At 31.8% G+C, this 25,062-nt stretch overlaps 1 protein-coding gene, 2 long non-coding RNA genes and 1 other non-coding gene across 6 annotated transcripts; 2 read left to right on the forward strand and 2 right to left on the reverse strand.

Moving 5' to 3' along the window:
- Positions 1 to 350: 350 nt before the first annotated feature.
- LOC103872946 lies at positions 351 to 5,614 on the forward strand. Of its 2 annotated transcripts, XR_004458298.1 has the most exons (4): positions 351 to 4,389; positions 4,466 to 4,530; positions 4,866 to 4,990; positions 5,257 to 5,275. It is a non-coding gene; the product is annotated as an uncharacterized LOC103872946 (transcript). The 2 variants fall into 2 exon arrangements; XR_004458297.1 differs by lacking the exons at positions 4,866 to 4,990; positions 5,257 to 5,275 and adding an exon at positions 5,322 to 5,614 and having other exon boundaries at positions 3,477 to 4,389; positions 4,466 to 4,534.
- Positions 5,615 to 5,652: 38 nt separating this feature from the next.
- Positions 5,653 to 13,431, reverse strand: LOC103872961 (kinesin-like protein KIN-14F). The gene is made up of 19 exons (XM_033291924.1): positions 13,316 to 13,431; positions 13,103 to 13,224; positions 12,504 to 12,652; positions 10,238 to 10,401; positions 10,000 to 10,146; positions 9,532 to 9,906; positions 9,381 to 9,449; positions 9,060 to 9,287; positions 8,877 to 8,958; positions 8,710 to 8,805; positions 8,438 to 8,617; positions 8,255 to 8,361; positions 7,999 to 8,177; positions 7,740 to 7,904; positions 7,414 to 7,667; positions 7,167 to 7,330; positions 6,907 to 7,083; positions 6,068 to 6,825; positions 5,653 to 5,988 (listed from the first exon to the last, which is right to left on the reverse strand). Exons 3-19 carry the CDS (start codon positions 12,592 to 12,594, stop codon positions 5,859 to 5,861), a joined length of 3,366 nt encoding a protein of 1,121 aa, XP_033147815.1. The 5' UTR covers positions 12,595 to 12,652; positions 13,103 to 13,224; positions 13,316 to 13,431; the 3' UTR covers positions 5,653 to 5,858.
- A 1,008-nt stretch (positions 13,432 to 14,439) lies between these two features.
- Positions 14,440 to 17,452, forward strand: LOC103872936. Of its 2 annotated transcripts, XR_004458302.1 has the most exons (4): positions 14,440 to 15,821; positions 16,078 to 16,187; positions 16,349 to 16,437; positions 16,662 to 17,452. It is a non-coding gene; the product is annotated as an uncharacterized LOC103872936 (long non-coding RNA). The 2 variants fall into 2 exon arrangements; XR_004458300.1 differs by having other exon boundaries at positions 14,440 to 16,187.
- Positions 17,453 to 18,374: 922 nt separating this feature from the next.
- LOC103872930 lies at positions 18,375 to 21,117 on the reverse strand. Its single transcript, XR_004451721.1, has 2 exons — positions 20,389 to 21,117; positions 18,375 to 20,150 (listed from the first exon to the last, which is right to left on the reverse strand). It is a non-coding gene; the product is annotated as an uncharacterized LOC103872930 (long non-coding RNA).
- Between the last annotated feature and the right edge of the window lie 3,945 nt (positions 21,118 to 25,062).

The raw sequence follows: 25,062 nt of genomic DNA on the forward strand, positions 1-25,062 counted from the left end.
CCGAAGAGTCTTCTTTGACCAGATCTAGAATCCAAGAGTTTTCTACATTGTCTTTCAAACTTCTTAGTCAATTTCGATTTCCTATGCTTATCTTTACACATTCTTATGTCTCTTTCTATTCCTCAAGTAGTATAAATATTTAAACACTTCTCATAATAAAATCATTCCATTTTCTTTCAACTTTTGAGTCTTTACTTTTTGTTCTTCGATTAGAACTTCTCTCATTTTCTTGGTGTGGTTAGCTCCAAGCAAACTTCTCTTTTCCGTTGGTCTTGTGTGTCATATCAACCAACGGATCAAGACTACCCTTTTGTTGGACCGGTGCATCCCATCCGGCAACAAACTGGTTCGGGAATATCAAAGGCCATTGCGCAACCTTTGTGCGACCTTTCAATCCATCAAGTTCTCCTTCGGAGTTCATATCCAATCAAATCCGGTCGAGTGATCCTTTTTAGGGCGTATCAGTGAGGTTTTGATCGTTGTAACGAAAGCTATAGGTATTGCGATAACCATCATGTTGTACTCGATGATCAAATAGCCTAGGGCATCCTAAGAGAAGGTGACAAGCATCCATCGGTGCTACATCATAGTGAATTTGATCCTGGAATGTTCCACCAACTAAATAAGACATGAGAGCAGGGCGAGTAATGATCAAGTCTGTCTTCTGGTCTAACCAAGCTATCTTGTAAGGACATGGATGAATTTCCGTTGTCGGTTTGAGTTTGTTGTTGACGTCTTCTGCAACAACGTTTTTGCTACTTCATGAGTTGATAATAAATTTGCAAACCTTGCCTGCAATAGTACATTTTGAGTGGAACATGTTATGTCGTTGAGGGTTGTCATCGATGTGGCATGAAGCGAGGCAAACACGCTGAACCCTTAAGCAAGGTCCACTGTCTGCGGCAAGATTCTCTGTTTCCTCAAGAGTTTCTGCAATTTGCTCATCATAGATGACCTCTACATCATTGTCAGTCGTATCAACGAGAAATCCCCTGCGATTTCTTTTTGTACAGGTAGACTGACGGTGACCGATCTCTCCACACGTGAATCAACGAAAGCGAAGATGGTTGAGTTGTCATCTTATCCATAAAAGGCAGGAGGACAGTCTCAGTTTGTTGAGGAAGCGAATCATCAGTCGGGTTCGCAGTCTGTTGTTGCTGAGCAGAAAGGTTCGCACGAGAGGCAGACCAAAATAAATTGCTTCTAGTTAGCGATTCAATGGCGAGTGCTTGCTGGTGAGCTTCTGATAAGGTTAGTGGATTAAACAAGTTGATGGTGTGTTGTATTTGTTGACGAATACTGGCATTGAATTGAACAACCAATTGGCGTTTAGAATCCTGGAGATCAACTCATGTAAGAAGCAAAAAAAAAATATGTGGAATGTTTAGCAACCAAACGAGTTCCTTGACGAATATTATGTAGACGCTGGAACATAAGCAGATCATAGTTATACGGCAAGACTTTATTCTTGAGTTTTGATTTAAGCTTGTCCCATGAAATTATCTTAGGTTTTCCGAGACGAGCTCGTGTAGTTTTCAGTTGCGTCCACCATGCTGCTGCTCTATTGAAAAATCGCATCCTAAGAACAGGAACACAATGTTCCATTGGTGCTCTTTTGAATTCAAGAATTTCTTCAGTTGTGAAAATCCAATCGAGAAGTTCTTTGGCTGAGGAATTACCATGGAATTCTGGAATCTCTATTTTAAATCATGTTTTCCATTGAAAACCATCATCGATTCTTTGACGTGCAAGGGCGGGTTATTTCGGAGTGGGGCAAAAGCATTATCAGTGAAAATATTCTCATCTCTATCTTTTTCTTTATCTGTTTCATTAGCTTGGTCATTGGCGGGGATGCAAACAGGGGGTGGTCCGTTGCGTTGAACGTTGAGGTTTTGGAGGGCGGCGGTGATCGTTTGCATCTGAGCTTGCAGCTCAACGATTGCATCACGAGTGATTTTTGCTTCAGTTCGAACAGCTGCTCGATGAGGTCTTGCCATGATGAATGGAAACAAATTTCAAGGAACATAGCAAAGCTCTGATACCAACCTGTCGCACTGTATCAACGGTAACTCAGCTCAAATCTAGGGATTTACGTTAAATATCTATAGATCTGACTTCTTGGGTTGATGAACTTAGTCAAAATCAACACAAGGCTCTCGAATAGATAAAATAATCGAATCAATGCAAGGCTTTAGAGAAAACTCTAGTTTATTATCTTTCAAAAACTCCACTTATATAAGTCTCGAGAGACGGTTTAAGTAACCTAACTCTTCGAATAATAGAAAAACTAACAAAAAAAAATCATAATAAGAAAAGGAAATCATAAAAAAGCAGACAAAATATAGTAATTCCTTGGCGGTGAAGGTATTATGATGCTGTTCATTATGTTATTTGCATTAAAAAAATTTAACATATCATAAATTATTAATCTATTAAAAAAAATATTACTCGCATGATTACAAAACCGATCTAAAAGTTCTATACTATGTTCGAAATTGCGCTAGGCGTGATTTAGACGCTCGGTCTCAGCCTAGCGAGTTGCACAAAACTCGGGGAGTAATCGTAGATTAATCGGGGATTAGTTTTTAATAGTTTTAATAGTTTGTATGTTTATATAAATTTAAATGTATACAAAACGTAATTGAATCTGTTGGCCAAGTGGTAAAATTTTCCTTACTTACTCTTAGATATCAGGTTCGATCTATTATGAGCTCAAAAATTTTTGTTTTAATTTTTTTTTCATTAACTAAGCATTATTATTATATTGACATTGTCTTCTTCCCCTAAGTTCGGAAACCCTAATTCCGCCGCCCTTCATTTTTCATCCAATTTCATGTTTTAGTTAGAGTTCATATCAAAATCTGAAAGATATATCACGTATCCATTGATTTCATTCATGAAAAGTGAAGAAAATTTATTTTTTCCTCAGTTTCGAGTTTTTATCCGCACAGGCTCTAAACACCACGGTGAGTAGCCGCCAAGCACCTCCACGCCGAGAACTCGGCCGTCTTCCCCTCGTTTTCGAACATGGGTTCTATACAAACAAATAACCAAGATTACCCATAAGAGTAACTCATAAGATCAAATATTATAATGAATATATCTCCTATATAAGATTAAAATTTTATTATTTAATTAAGTTTTGTTAATATTATTAAATAATAAAAATTTATAAACGTTTTCATTTTCTAAAAAAGATATTATATAAAACAACTAATTTGATTTATTTTAACAAAAAATTGTAAATGTGGTATCCTCGTCAGAAAAATTAGGTTATGTAGCATTTACGTCAACAAAATTAGATGATGTGACATCTGATATGATGACTAAAATAAGATTTCGCCAAAAAAAACATGTATGTTATTTGAAATTTCAAAAGTATAAGTATATTTTTGCACGGTTATACAAGATGAATATAAATTGAACGTATTGCTTTATGTTGGGTATGAAATAAATGTTTTCTCGTTATTATCACTATTAAAATCACACATGCGTGTTACCATTCAAACCATTTTTCATTTTGAACTACAAAACAGTTTACATGGATCATTAAAACAAAATTAGATAGATAACTGAACATATGAATCTGATAAGAAAATAAAAAGAGAGAATAGGAAGATGAAAAACAGCTGTCAAACAATGTCAGAACCGTTGACTTAGATTGGAATATCTTACCAAACATGCAACACTTTATCATTTAGTTTGTAAGACTTTGGTTGGACCACACATCCTCAATTATATAATGAAATATTGCACTCGCCGTATTGCAAAAGATTTCCTTGTCCCCCTTCATTTGTACTCGGAATAATTTATCTCAATCATATTTCATTTAACATTATTTAATTTCACACTATGTGATCTGTGTATAAGATAATAAAACAAACCGATTTTTTGTAACAAAGGTAAATAAGTCGTTTTTATGGAAGAGTTTTGGTACATTGTGTTAACTATAAAAATCAGTGGCAAAACAAAATATTCTCTAATTGAAAAAAAAAGTCTTGTGTTTTGGTTCGATTTTTACATTTTCTGGTTGACATGATTAAATTTTATTGATTGAATCTTATGTTGTATATTTAGTTACACATTCCATTTGCTAACATCAGGTACTCTCTGTTTTATAATTGTCCATCGTACTTCAAGGTATCACGAGCATTTGACCAAAAGTAAAAACTTTTTTATAAAATATTTAATTTTAAATAGATTATGTATTTATATTTAGTATACACCTATGGATCAAAATTCACAACGCTTCTCACTCTTCCTTCTTTTTCTCTCTTTTGTCTCTCTCTTTCACAGCCAAGAACATGAAGCAAGCCTTGTGCCTCACAGTGTGTGTTCTGTTCTTCATCTTACTAATTTCTTGCACAAGTTCGTCTATAACTCAAAGAGGTTTGTTGAACACTCTGATTATCAAATAATACATATATAATCTTCATTAAACGCTAAATCTTAATCATTTATTTAGGAAAAGAGGATCCAGAGCTGAATCCAAGAGTTTCAGCTATACCAGTAGTAGACGACTCGGTTGATGTAAGTTTATCTATTTTTTCCCAAAATATTCATTTTTTTAACGGCTACAATACGCTATCATCATAGCCGTTCCCCATTATTATTATTTTTGAAAGGACTCCCCATGTCAAACTTATAGAAACTATATTTTTCCTTTTTTATTTTGCTACAACCTTCTAAAAACCACCTAAACTACGCTAAAAATTCACAACTATTTTCAGATGCATACCAAGAAAACGTTTGCAGTTGATAAAAAATAATGCCTATATTTTACATTCCTAAAGCAAAATTAGGCTACCAATGCTGCATTGGGCTAGTGGTTTAGGACTTAAAATCGGTTTCATTTGTGTTTCTAGTTCGATTTTTGTTGGGAGAGGGTGTGGACAGGTTTACGCCATGTCTAGTCTTGGTATTACCAACTGCTCAACTGCTGCGCCCAGCTTGGAGAGATACCCAGCTTGGAGAGATACCAAGACATGGCGTAAGGGCCAGATCACCTTCCGGTTAATAAAAGAAAAATCAAAATTTGGATTCAAATATATTTAACATCTGCCTGTGATTTAATTTTCTTTTATTTTTATGCTTTACAAAATAAAAAATGAGAAATATGGTGCATTATTTTCTCCGAATTTCAAACTTATAGCGTTACCGAACATAATATAAAGTAAATTGTAGATTATATGAAGCCTGGGATAAGATATATTATTAACCTGTGTAATTTTGTTTTCTAATTATAATTAATGATAGAAATTGATAGGGATGGAATATTTTTTTTTTTTTTTTTGGTAAAATCAGGGGAGGGGGGGGGGGAGGGAATATTGCGGAGAAGGAGATGAAGAATGCCTGAGAAGGATGATGACGGAATCTCACTTAGACTACATTTATACACAGCACCATAAGCATTAACATCTTTTAATCATTATGATTTGCATAGAGATATGTATGGTGAGGTTTACTTAGATATGTATTGTATATGATGAGTCCTATGTGACAAAAACCGTTATGAGGAAATTTCCTAGCGAACTATTTGCAGGTTTAAAATATATAAAGATTGTTGTAATGTTCCAAAACTTTTGAGTGTGCAAATATTATTTAATCACCCGTTGATTTTACGCTTACATCAATTGAAATGAACAATGTAAAGGGTAAACAGCCTTGAGTAGAACAAATATGTTTGCTACAGAGGACACTCGTTCATATGATAAAACGGTTCAATCTCAAATAACAACTATGGAGTGAAAGACACGACAAAACCCCAAAGATAAAAAAAACTCAACGTCGAACTGTCTGTACAAATGATACATATATAATGTGTGATATGGACTTTATGAGACAAGCTTGGAACATTTCTATGGAAACCTTCCGTGATTCGTTGAACGACTTCTCCTGAACTCAGGCATAGATATATTAATATTACCCTTCGATGGCTTGTCATCAAGTTTATTCACGAGTGCAGTGTCCTCGTGAGGATAGATCGTCCTGCATGGTATAACGAAATGAAGTCAACAACTGTTGTGATTGTACGTAATGAAAAGATCTTGTGGAGTTTTATAGTAACCTAAGTTTGTGGTTCTGGGAGTTTCTGGTGAAGTTTCTTTGTACGTTCTTCAATCGTAAAGGTGGTTCAACGAGTACATGCTCGTTGTCTGTCTCCGAGGAATCACTCTTGAGTGTTGTTGAATCTGATTTGTCACCGGCACAGAGATCAGAGAACAAGCTGATCCCAACGTCAAAATTTTGGAATCTTGAGTGCATCACATTGGGGTTGTTCCCTGAATAACTTCCAGTCTTTACTTGAGAATCTGCCTCAGAACGTAAACTGATCCCAACGTCAAGTTTCTGAAACCTAGCTGGCGATGGCTGCTTACCCTTGGCTTTAATGCTCTCTGCTTTGGTCTTCTTAACACCACCTTGACGTATGTTTAGTGCATGGCTCATATGTTGCTCATCAACCTCAGGGAAGAGCTTTCGAGCGCTTAACTTCTGATGACTGTGTAATGTCTCTGATTTGTTATCTATGCGCAGCCTGTTTTCTCCTGATGGGTTTAATGGAACAGTTGCAAAGGATTTGGCTACTGGTACTCTAGCTGGAAAAGGTGTTCTTGAAACCGGAAGGTTCTGAGTAACCTCGGGCTTGTTCCTACTTTTGATGGAAGATCCTCTATCTGTAGATGATGACCTCCTACTCGTAGGCGATGGTGATCTCGGATCTAACCTCTCTTCTGCAAGATTTGGCATCTTTTGGCTTGCTTCTCTGTTTCTTATTGCAGATGTAAACCCTGCCTTTCTCTGCTTGCCAGTTGAGCAACTTCTTGTCTGTAAATCAAAGTTCACCAAACAGATTAGATCATAGTCTTTTAACTAACAATAACAATTCAGTCTTTGCGTGAGTTTTACCTCGTAGTTTCTCATACTTTCACTTGGCTGTGGACTTGCATCAGCCTTTTTTCTTGGGATATGAAAAGGAGAAACTGTTCTTGCTTTCTGACATTCAGTTGTGGCCCGGATGCTACCGGCTCGCACTTGTTCAAGCTCTGCTTCTTTCTTCTCCAATGCTGATTTGAGGCTTGTTATCTACAAATGTGGAAAGAAAGAGTGTTTCACAACATATAAAGTTACTATAAGTGCAACGAGAATGAAGCAGGTGCTATTGAGACCTCATCTTTAAGATCACGAATTTCGCCAGTTTCCTTGTTTGAACGAGCTGCTCCAAGTTCAATGGACGAAACCCTTTGAGCAAACTTAAGGGTGCTTATAGTCTCTCCTACCGCGTTAACTTCAGGGTTAATATGCACAAACATTAAAGTTTTGGCTTGCCCACCTGCACATAAAGTTCATACTAATATATATGAGAGATGAAACTTCCAGATAATGAAAACAAAAGCCTTGTATTAGTGTTTATACCTAAGGAATCCTGTAGAACATGTGTAAGCTTGCTGTTTCTGTAGGGAACGTGTGAACTCTTTTGTGCAAGTGCTGAAATAACATCTCCTAGTGCAGACAAGGATTTGTTTATGTGTTGAGCTTCTTTGAGTCTCTCTCCCACAGCTTCGGATTTCTCTACTCTTTCACTTCCAGCCAAATCCACTAGATGAAGGCAGCCTCTTAAAATGGATCCTGTGGCTAACTCTTTTCCTTGGACGTGAACGGTCAAGACACTGCAGAGGAATTATTCAGCAGTTCAACGACCGTTACATAATAATCATAGGGTAAGTTTAGAGCTTTGATACCTGTGGGAACGGCTGCTTCTCTCATTTAGAGCAGTGGCGCCCACTGCACGGTTCTTTTGGCCAATCCTCATCAAATCAAGAACATCTCGAGTACTAGAAACCGGAACCAGGCTTGCGTCAGGTACATTAAGTCCATTGAGTTGAGAATTATTGCGTATGTCTAACGTGAGAAACTGGTTAAGAAGAAAACAACTCGAAGAGAGTAGTAATGTAGACAATTCAATACAACTTTTCATTTTTAAACTATATGAAAGGATATCTTCTGGAAGAACCATCACTGACTAGTAGATCTCTAACTTGTTCATTGTATATTTCAATCATTTGTACTCCAATTTCATAAGCCACCACATGTGTTCTTGCATTTGAAAGCTGGAAGAGATCACGTAGAGCTCTGTAGTTCACGCCCCAAGTTGTCTCAGTCATCAGATCTGGCCCACTCTGCAAGGGAAGATGGTAATACTATAGATACGGCATCCCTGACAATGTACGGGGAAGCAGATAGATATAGATGATACCATTGTGTATGTTTTCCCTGAACCAGTTTGTCCATACGCGAAGATGCAAACATTGAATCCATCAAGGACAGACCTTATTACCGGCTGAGTGTCAATGTATATTTGCTCTGGAAAGTAAAAAAACCATTGATCAGTATAATAGACAATAGATACAAGAAAGCATTGATCATGAAAGTAGTATACCTTGTGAAACGTTCTGTCCAAAAACTTTGTTGAAGGCAAATATTTTCCTTGCATCTTTTTCCTGCTTAAAAGGATTGACAATCATAATATTGCCATTTTCTCCAATATAATCCACGGTTGATTGCATATCTTTTGTTCCTTGTAAGAAAGGTCTGACCCTGCAGTATACTCTTATGGTGCCTATAGTACAGCGATAACACAACTCAACACATTAGAAAGTAGTAAAAAAAAAAAAAATCAAATGCAAGCAATGTAATAGGTGGTGGTGGCACCTTTAAGATCTTGGACCTCATTGTAAAGTAAGCGGTTTTCCTCCAGAACCTTGTGGTAAGAAGAAGATGTAACTTCAATGGCCTTGACGTGATGGACTGCCATAGAGTGTGATGGAGATCATAAATTACTGAGAAGATGAAATTTGGGTAAAGAGAAAATAGATAACCTATCCTTTGAAGTTCTTCGTGCCATTCTGACTGCATTTGTTCAACTTGGCATCTTGTTTCCATGTAATTTGATTTCACATCCTACATGAGTGAGGTTCAATGAAGAAATGAATCCATCCTGTAAGCATGAATGCAAATAAAAGATATGGGTCTTTGCGTCACTAGAAAATTAAATTCATTACCTCCAGCTCTTTCTGTTGAAGACCAATAGCTTCTGCATGACTAGGAGAAAACTCTTGGACGACTGATCCTATAATCTCAGGCTTTCCACCACACGTACAAAACTTTGAGAACTCCTTCGACACCAAATCTTTTCTGTGCCGAAGATATCTGAAGACTGCTTCTAAAAACTCTGTTCTTGATAGATATCCGTTGTCACATTTCAATATCTTCCTTAGAAACGAACCCAGCTGCAAAGTCAAGATGCCATAAACTAACTATGAACCCTGGAGAAATGTGTCTCTTTAACATTCGAATATAATCTGACGCAGCGTAAGTAGTACCTGAGTCCCTTGAGATACAAGTATTGCAGAGAAATCCTTGACTACCCTGTTGAGCAAGGTATCGATCACCTACAAAAGGAAACCAAAAAATCTAAGAATTTGAAAGAGAGAGCATCCTTTTCATCTTGATAAAACGTCATATGTTAACTACCATTTCATTTAAAGGTAGATCATTGATCCCATCACTCTCCTTGAGGTAAGCATTTAGAAGCTGAAGCGCGAAATGATCGAAAAGAAAGGCTAGGGAGATTGCGGTTTCAGATTCCTCAGTTGCAAACTCGTTAGAGAGGTGGAGAAAATCAAGAAGGTGGTCATACTGAGAAGACTCAGATTCGTCCAAAGACACAGACTCATCGGTGTTGCTTTCGCTACCAAGAGACAAACTCGCCGAAGAGACTTTTGGATGTAAAGAGACTATCCTCACTGTTCCTCCATACCTCCACACTCCAACTCCACCTGCTTGTTTCCACTCGTAAAACCCTTTCAAACACAAAATGCAATCTACTACTTTGTTCGATGAACCTCCCTGCAAAAAAAAAAAAAAGAAAAAACATTTTTATATCCTAAAACATGTTACAAAATGGACCAATCCCAAAACAAAAGTTGAAGTAACAAAAACCTTTTCAAGATCAGAAGCTCCAAATGTCAAAAGTTGCATATCCTCTACAGCTTTAAGAAAGTTCCTCATGTTCTCAAAATACTGAATTGCGGATTGAGCCGCTCCTTCGGCATACTGAATCGCCAATGTGACAGGATTCTCCACCACCTAAGCTCAAAAATGAAAGTCAGAAAATTAATATAATGTTTTGAAGATAGCAATCCTTGATCATTGCATTTTGTAAGAATACAAATTGGACCTTGAGAACCGAACCGGGGTTCACTTTGTTGAGGACGTTGCAGAGAATGAGGCCGTTGCGGAGGGAGAGGCAGAACTCTTCCTCCGACGGTTTTTCCGCCAGTGTGGCCGCCGCGCCTTGGTCCATCTGTCTCAGCCATTCCACCGCTTGGTACCTTCTCTTAGCTTTTGGATTTGTGACCATTCAAGGTACCAAATACACTTTTATTAATTCTTTTTAAAAAGGCCCAACAGATTATACATTAAGAGGCCAATATATTGGTAAAGTATCTTATTAAGCCGGGTGGTTAAAGGCCTCCATGTGATGAACTCAACGTACCAAAGTAAAATTTCTGCTTCTAAAATCATAAATAACTAGGATAAAAGACTTGCACCCTTCCGCAGAGTGAATTTATATGACAGTTATTTAAAAAATTTCGTATGGACGTAATAAGAAGTTAACGTTTAGATCGAATAATCACATGCCTATTATTTGGTTACAATGAAACTATGTCAGTTCGGTTTTATACCATGATTAAGCAATTTAAAAATTAATTATGGTTATGAGAAGTTTACGTTCACGTGCCAATTCTATCTATTTTTTTCTCATTTTTGTGTTGTTTTTTTTTCATTTTGGTTATTGATTGATATAAATATTAATTTTTGAGTTTATTCTCATTTCGTTATTTTATTTTAGCCTGAGATTTAGAAAATGTTTTAAGATTTAAAATTATTAAAGAGATCCATACTTATATTAAGATATGCGCCTTGTGCAGAATAAATATTTTATATTTTTATGCATATTATGAAATAATAAAATAATAGTTATATATTAAATAACTAAGAAATCAGTTAATATTATGTAATAAATTAGTGTGCGCATATAAATCAAACGACCGCTCTTGTTTATTCGCAATCATTTTAGGGTAAATAAATCAAAACAATCAATCTTATCTATTGTATATGATATATAATTAAATTTAGATGATATTAATATAGATATATATAGAGTATACTTTTAATATGGATATTTATTAAATGAGGTTTCTACTCGTATGATTTTATGATTATTTGCATATTTGTGTAACAAATTTTTACACCAACGATTTTTTTTTAGTATGGAATGTTTAATGGTTTCAATAATTTATAATCATTAAACAAACAAAATTTCAAAATTAAAATATTAACTTTTCACTATATGTTCAATGCATATATCAAAATATAAGTATGTATTTTCATATGATGTATAGTTTAATTTAAAAAATATTAAATATATACGATTTTATAAAATAAAATTATTTATTCATATGATTTTATAATCATTGTATCTTATAGTAGAAAAAAAAATTAAACATTGATCACAAAAGTTCATGTAAGACTTTTAACAGTTTTAGTAATTTATACTCGTTTTGAAAATTCAAAATACAACATATACAAAAAGATCTAAATTTTTATTATATGATTAATGTAATTGTGTAATTTATTTTAGTGATAAATAACTAAACAAAAATGATAGAAAGTATACTGATTATTAGCAAATATTTATTATTTAAATTAATTAATTGTCATATATATATATATTAAATCACATTAGGTAATTTCGTAGGTTTTATTTAAGGAAATAATATATAATAATTTCAATTTAGTATATGAATGATCCATAATGGACATACTATATAATATAACATTTCCTAACAATTTAATTTTGAACTAACAAAATTTTCAATTGATTTTCAAGCCACCACGTAAGCAAAATTAGTATTTGAATTATGTGACAACTCATCAGATCACTTTTTAATTATTACAAACTTTATGTTATAATTTTTTAAATGTTTCTCTATTAATATATAAGGGATATGCCTTAAAAAAATTACTTGGAGCTTTTTAATTCAAATGACTGAATTCAAATGGTTGACAAAGAAAAAAAAACTAAAGAAAAATAGAAATAGAAGAATAATGATTTGGAAAATATTAATTTTTTTAGAAATGTATGACCAGAATTGCATATATCCATGGTGATTAGTTGTACTCGTAACGTATTGCATTACGTATATGTATATATATCTACCGAACATAAAGTAATAATTAAAAGCTTGTGGTGGGTAACCCTCTAATGAAAGTCATTTCGTAAAGCATTTTCTAAAACGACTATCTCTAATTCAAACCCAACGTAATTTTTTGAATCTCAAAGCATACATGGTCCATCTGTAACTTTTTTATCTTTATCTGATTTATCTTCATATTTATAATGAAAATAGTTTATAAAAAAAAATAATGATGAGACAGACCTGTTTCTTCAGCTTTGCGTTGAGCAAGCTCATAATCTCCATTGCTAGTGGACACCAAACCCTTTAATCCTCTCAATAATTCTTGTGGCATTTTGTTTTCTTTCTTCTTTAATTAGTTTTTTTGCTGGTTTATGCTCCCATAGAGTATTCTGAATTTTTTTTTAAATAAGCATTTATTAAAATTAGCCATAAATAAATAAAGGAAATGCTTCTTGAATCAATTCTCGCATTTCGCACAATATTTTTTTGTTGACAAACACATTAAAAGGATTATGCAAAGATTTTGTATAACTCCTGTAGACAAATATTTTGAAAAAATACCACGCCGTAATTAAAAATAATAATTAAACAAGAAAAAAGTCTACTGAAGAAGTGATATATTTATCTAATTTGGCTACTAATTATACTTCAAAAAGGAAATAATTCGCCTATCAATTGAGTATCTCTATCTCTAATAAGCAGAACTGGAACATGAACAATTAAAAGATATATGTTATATAAGCCAAGTTACATAAAAAAAAAGAAAGATATATGTTATAAAGCTGGGGAGGATTCTAATAGCTTTAGAAGTAGAATTAGAGAGACTTTAGGAACCTGACCTAGAAAATGCAGAACATGAAGGTACACGTTACTCCTCGGACGATGTTCATCGATCACACGATTCGAACCAAGACGAACTTACATGGAAAAGGAGATGATGAGCTTTTCGATGTCGTAACTTCTAAGATGAGACACAACAGAGAGAGAAAATTAGAGAAAAAGACAGAGAGAGAATGGATTTGTCTAGAGAAAAATCAAGAGTTGATTTCTGCCTTTTGCGCTTTTGTTTTCCTCTTATAACGGGTAGAAGAAGATGGAGAAAGAGAGACGTGTATAGAGAAAATCGAGTGTTGGTTCACTGTCTTTTGTTTTTATTTATTATATCTCTTTGTAACGTCAAGCCTTTTCTTTTTTTCTCTCAAGATATAAAAAATCCAGCCGAACACACTGAAATCTCCAAAACACATCCTTAAAAGGAGAAACTAAAACCCAACCAACAAACGAACCTACAAGTCAATGAAGCAAATCCGTATATAAGCAAATTCTTACAATTAAACCCACATGCAATCCTTAAAAGGCTAAAAATAACAAATTCAAAGCCTAAGAGTATCTCCAAAAAACACTCTATAACTTCAAATATAAAGTTTTTTGCTCTCCAAAAATAAATTTTAAAACTTGAAATTTGAAGTTTTGAGGAGTGAAACTCTCTATATTTGAAGTTTCACTACTCAAAACTTCAAATTTGAAGTTTCATATTTTTATTTGCATTTTGATCCTTACAATTATACATCACATTTATAATTCATAAGTATTTTCTCGTTTATTGTTTTAATCCTTAAAAAAAATTATATCTCATAAATATATTGAATTTTGTTTACAAAATATTTGAGTTTTACACATATATTAAATAAACTTTAAAATAAGAATTTAAATATTTTAAATTTAGATTTAAACAACGAAAATATACAAAAGAAGCTTAACAAAAAAACTTTTGAAAAATTTCATGAAGACATAACTATTACACAAATTTAAATATTACAACAACACTAATATTCAGGTAAGTTTGATCAGGAACCTTCAAAATTTTCCAATATTGTCCAAATTTGTTTGTGTTACAGAGGATGGTTATTGTTGTTGATGTCTTTTTCTTACAATTTTTTCTTGTTCATATCGAAATTTTCATGAGTATTAATATCATCGATAAAAGTTAGTATTTTAGCAATATTTTATGTTTTTCTTTTACTTTCTTTTTCTGATCTAATGTATTTACAACTATTAATATCATCCGATTTCAACAATTTTTAGCTCGTAATCTACAAAGTAAAAATGAATAGAGCCAATTTTACTTCGAAATGCCCTAGTATATCATATATGCATTACGAAAATCATTTTATGGAATAATACGGTATTTTCTTGAAGTTTAATATTAATTAAGTTATCTTTGTTTAAAATGTTATATTTTAATATAATATAATATAAAATTTTATTAATTAATATTATTGTAATATGTTTATATATGTGCTAGTTATTTATAAAAGTTTTATAAATTCAAATTAGTTATGAAAAATATAAGGATCATATTATAAAATATCAATAATTTTAAAGTTGAGTTTGAAGTTTTGATTTGGAGAAGAACACCTTTAAAATTCAAATATCGAATTTTGGATACTTCAAAATAAAGTTTTTTTTGGAGATGCTCTAACTCAATACTTGCGCTGAACCACAATTAGACAAGAAATCAAGTAGCGAAATAGACTGAAAAAAATGGTCGCTTATTTTGTATTATTTATTTGTCCGAATGTATTTAATTTTTGCGCTATACTTCTTTCCATATATGATGTATTATTTTATATGATTCTAGTTTTACAGTAATACAACTTCTTTTTTTTATTAATTAAGGTAGACATAAATATACTTCTAATTTCCTTACATGCACAAATCTTAATATCATAGTGTTATAGATATAAATTATATAACTACTTAATTATTTTTTTGGGTCAAAATATAATTAAATAATCCATGAATGTGTTTTCTTATGACTATATATTATTATACTGTTACAATTTTAAAAATCAGAAAATAAGATATGATTATAATGTAGTAATCCCACTATATAAAAGCAACTAATTTCAAGCATTCTTAGGCATGCCACATATGATAAAATATTTAGAACCAATCATTTAGTCATGTCATTATGAGTTTCTTAATGACAAATTGCTGGGCCTCACAAAACCTTCACACCAATTCAATGTATCATTCCAGCCAATAGCATATCATATTCCTCCCTCTTCGTTAACCCTAACCTCCACAATTCTTATACACTTAAAATAGTTAAGGCAAATTACACTACACCATTAAATAATTCATACCACCATCTTTCAAAATTCCGGCTAGATAGATACACTTTCTCCACTGTTCAGAGCCATTAACACCTTAATCAGATCAAAAACCCCAACCTGACGACTCTCTTCAACTTCCCCATCTCCATCTATATAACCCTTTGGCCACTTACGAAGCTCAAGTATTCTCCAAAGCTATATGAAAATACCTACCGCAGCCATGGCTGGACAAACTCCAGCTCAACTGCACAAAATCCAGTCGAGGCGTGTTGAAGAAGAGTTAGAATTTGTATTATGATGAGAGTACACAAATTTCTGTCTAGATCGGCCATTTAGATCCCTGCAACTGAATCGCCACTGCCGAAGAGACGACGTAGCAGAAGATGAAAGATGTTTTTCGTTCGAGAACTTTCGTATTGAATCTCTTCATAAACTCTTGGTAAGCTTATTATGGTAAGTTTAATTTTCTAAATCTGATCTGATTTGATTCGATATTATACATCGACGAAATTAAGCTTTTAAATTTAGTCATGATAATTGATACTGTTATGAAAAATTCCTTTGAGATTAGGAAGCATAAGTATATTGAAGCTCCAGATTGGTAATGATTTGTTTTTAAAAAAAAAAATATTGTTCGAATGTATGGTTTGTCTATGCTCTTTCTTGATTAATAGTGTTTGTATGATTTTTTGCAGAAATGACAAAGCAAATCTGCTCAAATATTAGCCACAGACCTGAAAGTTTTTGCGGCTTTCAACTAACTTTACAAAGAGATCACTCAGCTTCTGACTCTAGAGAATTTTAGGTAAATTTTCTGTTCATTTTATATAACTGAATTTTCTGGAAAGCATACACTTTGGTGTTTAAGAGTGTGTGTGTGTTTGATATCTCCACAAGGAAAACGAGAAATTGTTAAAATATGGTGATAAAAAATCAGCCACGAATATAATGTATACTGAGTTGCAGAAGCTGATCGAGGGAAATCCTTTGTTTGATGTGAAGCTTCCCTTTCCCAGTTTCAAGGCTTCCCAGCTCAGAACTTTGATCAATCAAAGGTGCATTTCCTATATATTTCTTCAAACAGAAGGGTCAAGTTTTCAATGTTATTTTGTGCGGAATATTACATCTCGAATTGGCAGAACCAGCTATATCAACGAGGCCAGATCTAGAGTTCAACACATCAACCAAATTGACAAAATTATCCATCTCTTTTTTGATGTATGCCATCAAAATTTAATCTAATCTTTAACTCGAGTCCTGAAATGACTTTTTGTTGTAGGTTGTACAAAGTCTTGAACATTCTTGAGTTCAATAGCACGAGGCAAAATATGCCAACAATAGTGCATGATAAAGATGGGAAACTCTGACTACTTTTTGAAAAACCAAATCAGTAAGTGTAACTGGTGATTTCATATAACAAAGTATACATATCTTCCTTTTCAAATTATTTTATGCCACTTCCTTTTCAAAAAAATTGGAGAATGCATGCTTGATCATTAGTATATTATATACATATGGGATTGGTCATATAATACACTGAAAACGTAACTCAAGTTGCTGACTTTTTATGGGATGTTAACGCAACGATATTGCTATCTTTATTACAAACTCATGTTGGATGTGATCTTGACTTCAGGAATCTTTTCTTTTCCTAGATTGATAATTCTGGCAGCAGAAGCATGTAATACAAAGTTTGGATATTTATAGTTAATTAACTAACTTGTCATGATCTGTGTTTGTACCAGGTCAAAGTTGGGTGCACAAGGCAGGAAGCAACTGTGCTTAATAAGGATTTACTATATACATGCTTTACTATATTTACTCTGAAATTCTATCTGAATAAAACATTTTCATATCTTTTTTTCATTTTTCATTAAAACATATATATTTCATTTTTTCATTAAAATAAATATTTTGAATATTTAAGTAATTTCAAATTTATTTAAAAATAAATTTATATTTCATTTTTCTTTTAAACAAAACTTTTAAATATTTAATTAATGTCGTATTTATTTTAAAATTAAATTTATATTTCATTTTAACTAAAACAAAATTTTAAAATATCTAACTAATTTTGTTATGGGCAATTCTCTCAAATAGACCTTTTTATTTTGAAAATTTTAATATTTTTTAGTTTTTAAAATTTGAAATCATACCCCCAAAACTCCACCCCTTAACTCTAAACCCTAAATCATAAACCCTAAACCCTAAATTATAAATCCTAAACCCAAAAATACGCCCCTTAATAAAACTTTTTGGTCATTTTGATATTTGAGGTCTATATTTGTTATAAAAACTTTTTTAGGTCTATCAAAGGGAATTTCTCTTTTGTAATTACAACTAAAGACATGTATAATTTTGTATTAATCTGTGATTTAATTTAATATAATATAATACTTTTTAAAAAAAATTGATCTTTCACCAGTAAAATTTTTCAATTTAGAATATTGTATATCACATGATTTAAAATATGCTTTCACTAAAAATTTAAAACAAATAAAATAAATTATTGCAAATGAACTATAAAATTATTGTGTTTTAAAATGTTTTATAAACAATTAGTAATATTGTAAATGTAGTGATTTTTTTTGTAAATTAACAAATTTGAATCATGTAATCCGCGCGTAGCGCGGAAAACGAATCTAGTACGTATAGTTAGTATACATTTTTAACATTGTTGTCAATGACTGACTAAAATATAGGTATACTAGGGTCGGCCCGCCCTACGGGCGGGATATATTTTTCTTATGATTTAAATTACTATTTTTATAAGATTTTGTAATTTGTGTTTTAGGGTTGCATTTGCAAGAGATGTGTATATAATGATTTTTGTTTTTAAGAAAGTTTTAGATGAAAAAAAATTATATGTGGTAAGATATATTTTGCTTATTTACAATAATTGTTTCTATATTAAAGAATTATGGCATTAATATATTGTGAGGGCTTCAAATGGTCGATTTCATATTCGATGTCAAAATGGTTTTTTTTTTCCTAATATTAATTCTTGTATAGATTAAGTAAATATTTTCTTATTTAATCTCATACACTTTAGAGTTCTTGATTTAAATTGAACGGTTTTGGGATATTTTAAATTCTCTGTGTTACAATTGAAATAAAAAGCAAAGAAAAACACACTGGTTAAATATTTAATTGGTTTAAAGAGAATCCTGGACAGCTATCCTAAAAATATTTTAATTGTATGTTTTCTATCCCCTTTTACAAAAAAAAGTTCTCTTTTTAACTTTCTATATCGTTACCTCTGTATACTTTATAACATTTAATTTCTGCAATTACTTCTTTAAATACTTAACATGCAGATTTTAATACTTTACATTTCCATTTCAATCTTTTGTTTTAAAAATATATACTACAGTTAATATTTCTACACAGCTACATCATTCACAATTTACATATTGTAAATTATGTATATAAACAAAACAACTTTCCTATACTTATTTAACTTCATCCACTGCCGCATTGATCACATAAAACCCTCAGACTTACAAATCTGAATTGATCATGGGTCTTAAGAGTTAAGATGGAGAGCAAAGAAAACCTGCAAATATCACAGAAAGTTGTTATGCTGCAGAGAACCACGTAAACCTGCATACCTTAGTAATAAATAAATAAATATATATATGTTGAGATGGCATTAATTTGTTTATACACTAACGGTTCATCCATCATGTTATGTTTAGTAGCTTCCACAACGTGTGTGGTCAGCTTGGCATGGCTAGCTAGATTTGAGTTAGTTCCCAATAATCTTTTGGCTAAGTTATATAAGCAATGGCAACTTTCTTGACTTGTAGCAAACACCCACTGCACTAAGCAGTGCAAGCCTGACTGAGATGGATGGTTGAATGTTGAATGTTGAATGTTGCAGTGAGTAAACTAAAAAATCAACATAAAATTGTTGTGGTTTTACCTTATGCATCTGAAAGAGAAATTCATGTGGACTCTTTAAAAATCAACCATTAAGGTTTCTAAGGGAAGCTAAAGAGCATTATTGGGATCAATGTGCTTGTTTAGTTTGCTGAATCAGATGGACTAAAACATCAACTGCAAGAAATACGGTAACACATTCATCAAGCTACAATAATTAACTAATCATTAGTCCAAAAATACTTCACATACAATTATCTGCAATGCAAAATCCAATTAAAAAATTTTCTCCACAAACAGCCCCTCAGAAGATTGTTATAATACTTTTGATCATCTGGAGCATCAACTTTTAAGGATTCTTTTATTCTACAATATAAGTGGATGGAAATGTAGTATCTGAAACGTAGAAAAAAAAACAAATAATATAGATCTTTATAAAGAAACATGAACTCAAATTCCTAGGCGAGAAAGAAAACCTAAGTAGTATCTATATTGTTTGACAACTATATTGCATCTTTCTTCTCATATATATCAAAATACATGCAGTCGTTATATTGTGCTTCTCTTCTTCCTCTACAAACTTTGACCCTTTTCGAGATTTTAAATAGAGAATTTGGTTTTCAAATAGACTCTAGACTAATTAATGGTACATAATTGCATCTACAACAAACAATAGCACAACTAAGACCATACAGGTTATTATAATTTTGATTGAATGGTCTGTAAAGATTACAGAGCAATATTTTGTATATCATTGCCAAAGGTTAAAGATGTATATTACTCACCATGATCTGCATCATTTCTCTTCATTCTCTTGTGCATTCATATCCTTTCGCCGCAAACGTCTCCAATCATGCCAAACCGTACAAATTCATGGGGGTTTGCTCTGACAGATCAAATACATGTATTGTATAACAACCATGAGCTCATAAAGAAAATACAATTATCATAAAATCAAGCAAAAACAATCCAAGATATAAAGTTTCTGCCTTTTCATGATAAAATTCAAAACAAAAAACACTGACATGTTCTTCACTCATCAGCTGTTTAAGTCTCGTATATATAAATTCAAAAAAAAAATCTGCAGCTATAAAGATTACTTAGAAAGACTAATCTTACACAACCTTTCAGAACCTCCATTGTTGGTGAAACTAATCAGAGCTTCCAGCTAACAACGAACCCTAAAGATTCACGGTGGCAACTCGTGAAGCAGATAGAGGTGAGTAAAGCAACTCCGCTCCAAACGCGGCCTGATTAGCGCCTTCTCCGCTGGCGAGCGTTTGATCTGCCTTCGCCGAGATTGTTTCTCCTTCACACGTAGATGTTGCCTCCATTGATTTTGATGTTCGGAGGAAACAATTCGACGGAGAAAGTGATAATCATCATCTTCGTTGTAAGTGTTTTAGCCGGAGTCTACGAAGAAAGCGTTTCTAGCGAAAGAATTAGCCATTATCAAAGATAGGTTTCTTAGAGAGTTTATAAATGAGGTGAAAGACTGATGCATTTCAAGCATACCTTTTTATACTTGAAGTTTCTGACGGAGTCAATAAATGAGGAAGCATTGAATCATAGACCGACAATAGTTAATAATTGTGTTGAAGACGACCCTTCGCATGAATAAACCGCAAAACGTTGCCAGTTTCCTGCAGCAGGAAGATGAACAGTATCGTCGTTTAGGGTTTAGTTGGAGCGTTTTATGGAGACGGCTGGCCGGCTGGGTCTGTTAAAATGGACTGAAAACAACGATCAACAATTTTCGAAGCCCATTTAACAGCCCAAGTGAATAGTTTAAATATGTGTTACTTTCTTGTTTTCCTATCTAATGAAACGGTGAGTTTGGTGAGTTAAATAACCTGGACACGTGTCGCGCTCTCAGCCACCGACTTTTTGATGTGGATGATGACGTGGCGCGTTCTGGAGAGAGCAAGCTGTCTTTTATATATATAGATATTTAAGAAAAAAGGATAAATTCGTTTGTTTTGCTTAGTGATGCAGTAATATGAGATGGTTGACCATTTAAATGCTCAATATGACACATGGCGTGGATCAATGGAAGTTAGCTAATGAAACTTCTGGTTGTATGTAAGCCCACCTGATACAACACTAGTGCGTGGTATGCCCTAAACAATTATATATTCATACAGAAAATTGTATTCATTTTTTTTTTGCTTCCATCATCGTATATCTATAAAATATTACAATATAAATGGTTTTGGGATAAATGATGTCTATGGCTATGTGTTAGGTAAGACTATTCATAAAAATATAAATATTTCATCTATTTTATATAATTAATTATATAATTAGATCTAGCTTTGTAGTTTAATAAGTACTAGATTTTGACCCGCGCTTGAAAGCACGGGTTTTTTTTGTTATAACAAATTTTGATATGAATTAGTATTTTGTGATTGTTTTACATTATTATGTTACAAAGTCGAATTATATAAAAGAGTTAATTTAAAAAATATATATAATTCATGAATTACTTTATTTCGAATTATGTATAAATCTTATGTAATTCTCTCTTATGCATAGGCATTTTACATGGACCCCGCAAAACCAAACCAAAATCAATTCAAAAATATTGGTTCACATCGGGTCCAGAGAAAAATACATATATTTTTGGAAATACGGGTTTCTGTTCGCGACTGAAACCTACCCGAAACCCGTTTGGGAGCCAAAATACCCAAAATGTTTGTGTATATTAGATATATTTGTGTATTTTGGATATGTTTTTGGTATACATATATTTTTGAGTTTTTGGTTTGAATTTCCGGTTATAGTTTTGGATTTTGAGTAAAAATTCAAATTTTAAAAATATATTTCTGGGTATTCAAATACAATTTTGGGTATTCTTTGGTTCCTCGGGTTAGATTCCGGGTACAATTTTAGGTCTTTTGAGTATTTTTTAGATTTTTGGGTATTAGTTTAGTTTTTTTGGATACTTTTCGTGTTTCAAGTATTTTTATGTTTATCGAGTTTTATTTGAATCATAAATATCTGAGCGGATCCATACCCGTTCCGTACAAAAAATAACAGATATTTATAGGTATTTCAATTTTGGAACCGGAACCATCCAGATCCGAAAAAACCGATCCGAACCCAAATAACTTTTTTCTAAATACCTAATTAGGTCCAAAAACCCAGACCTTGCAAAATTCATTGATTCGTTTTATAAAATTTTGGGTGAAAGATACTCTTGAGGTTTGATCAATAATGTTTAATAGGTCATGGCTCATTTATATTTCAAAAGTTGATCTCGTAAGAAAATTTTGATCTAATGGAGGAGGATGGTATATATGATAATGACCCTTACATATTAAAATTTCGGTGCCATTTATATCAAATGTATATATGTTAAATTGAAAGAAGTTGATTTAAAGAAAACTAGATTTTGACCCGCACGCCTGCGCGGATGTATTTTTCAAAAATATGTTGCTATTTGTTTTTCATGTTAATATTAGGGCTACATAAAAAAATTCTAATTTGAAGAACCGAACCGATCCTAATCCGAAAGAGTGATACCAAAACCGTACCGAAATTAATTAAATATCCAAATTATTCAAAATTTTGATATTGAGCAATTCGAAATCTGATCTGAACCGAAGTATTTTGGATACTCAAATGTATTCGAAAAAGGTTTATATACTTATACATATTAATTATTTTTAGTTTTAATGTATATAAAGACATCCAGAATATATATGATACTTTTAAGTTGGTTTAAATACTTGATAATATCTACAAATAGTCAAAAATAAATATCTAAAATATTTAAAGTATACTCAAAACACCAAAAATATTTGTATATAATTATTGATTCTCGATCCAAATATTTAAAACAAACCAATTTATATGTTAAATTTAGGTATTCTAACATATGTTATTCAAATTTATATGTGATATTTTATTTTGTTTATAGATTTTGAGAAATTGAAAGTATATAATGAATTTAAAATTTTTAAAAATAATTTAAATAGGTTATCCGAACCCAAAGCCCCAAAAATCTGAAAATAATTCGAACCAAAATTTAAAAATATCTGAAATCTTTGACCCCGAAAACCCGAAATCCAAACAAATCCGAACCGAACCCGAATGGATACCCCAAAGCCCACCCCTAGTCACTATTATATAACATATATATGTCATCATATAATTAATAGTATTTTATATGTACCATCATAAAAGTAGTCATATAATTAATAGTATTTTATATGTTTCATCGTATAAATAATAATATATAATATTTTTAAAATTTAATGTGAAATATAAAAACCATAATTTAAGTTGGTATATGAAATTGGACTTTTTATTGTATTTTTCTTATATATATATTGAAAACATTATTTTAATAATGGTTATTGGAAAATATTTTAGTAGAAATAATTTTTTGAATATATGTATATTTTAAATCAATTTTTGATATAAATCAACTTTAAATTATTATTTTGATTTGAAATATGCATATAAAGTTTAAATTTTATTTTATAATTATTTTAGACAAAAAAATGCTTGTAGATAGTTAGATTAGTCAATTTACGTATATTTTAAAGTTTGCTCAAATAGACAGTTTATGATAATATAATGGACTTTCAATTTTTATTATTAACATAAGCCTATTTTTTTTCTTAATATACTGTTATCTATGTTTCCAAACAATATTATATTTTTTATACTACTATTCATGTTTCCAAACAATTTTTTTTTTAAACTACTATCCATATTTCCAAACAAATTACATTAAGACTACTATTCAAGTTTTCAAACAATCTTAATGTGTACTTCAGTTTTAATAATATAGATAACCATTTGAAACATTTCACATATGTAGTCATGATATTATTAAAGTGGGTGAAATTTATTTAAATATTAAAAGATATTATTTGGGTGCTATATAATAGGAGATAGTTAATAATATTTAGTTGTATACAATAGGTTGGACTAAAAAATAAATAGGTGCAGCAACTTTGTGTAAGTAGATTTTTTAAGACTTCTTTCTTTTTAATAGTATTGATATATCAAACAATTATGATCACGTAATGTGGTCGAGTGGTAGAAAGACAAATTTGAAATACTAATATATTTCAAATTCCATTTACTTGATATGTAAAATTAAATTAAATTTATTTTTAGATATTTACACGGATATGATTTTTTGTTTATGGCATATTTGCATATCCAAAAAGAGATTCTTATAAGTGGAATGCACTTTGTATTAAAAAATAGTTTGATTTTTTATAAGTTTGAGATACTTATATATTAAACAAAAAAAAAAGAGAAAGAAAAAGGAAGAAAAAATAGTGGACGTTGGATCTTAGGGGTGGGCACTTTACCCGATATCCGAAGTGGCACCCGAACCCGATCCGAAAAACCCGAACCGAAATCCGAACCGAAGTAGCAAAATACCCGAACGGATATTGAATAAGGAGAGATTGGATATCCGAACCCGAACGGATAATACCCGAACCCGAATGGATATCCGAAGATAACCGAACATATGTATAATTAACCTTATATTTCTAGTTTACATCTCTCATTTTATATAAAATATTTATATTGATACTACACATACTTTAAGTTCATATGATATACATACAATTACGGAAAAAATGATTTGCTACTCATTTAAAATAATGTGAAGTTTTTTATTTCAAAAATTAACAAAAAATTACATCCAAATTTTTTTTAAAAAATGACTAAATTAATGTCTTTTTAGTTTTAAAATGTTATGTCCAAATCTATTAACCATTCAATCTATTAAAAATAAAAAATTTGTTAACTTAAAGTTATATTTTTAA

The sequence above is a fragment of the Brassica rapa genome, chromosome A01, assembly GCF_000309985.2.
Source record: "Brassica rapa cultivar Chiifu-401-42 chromosome A01, CAAS_Brap_v3.01, whole genome shotgun sequence".
NCBI classification, from domain to species: Eukaryota; Viridiplantae; Streptophyta; class Magnoliopsida; order Brassicales; family Brassicaceae; genus Brassica; species Brassica rapa.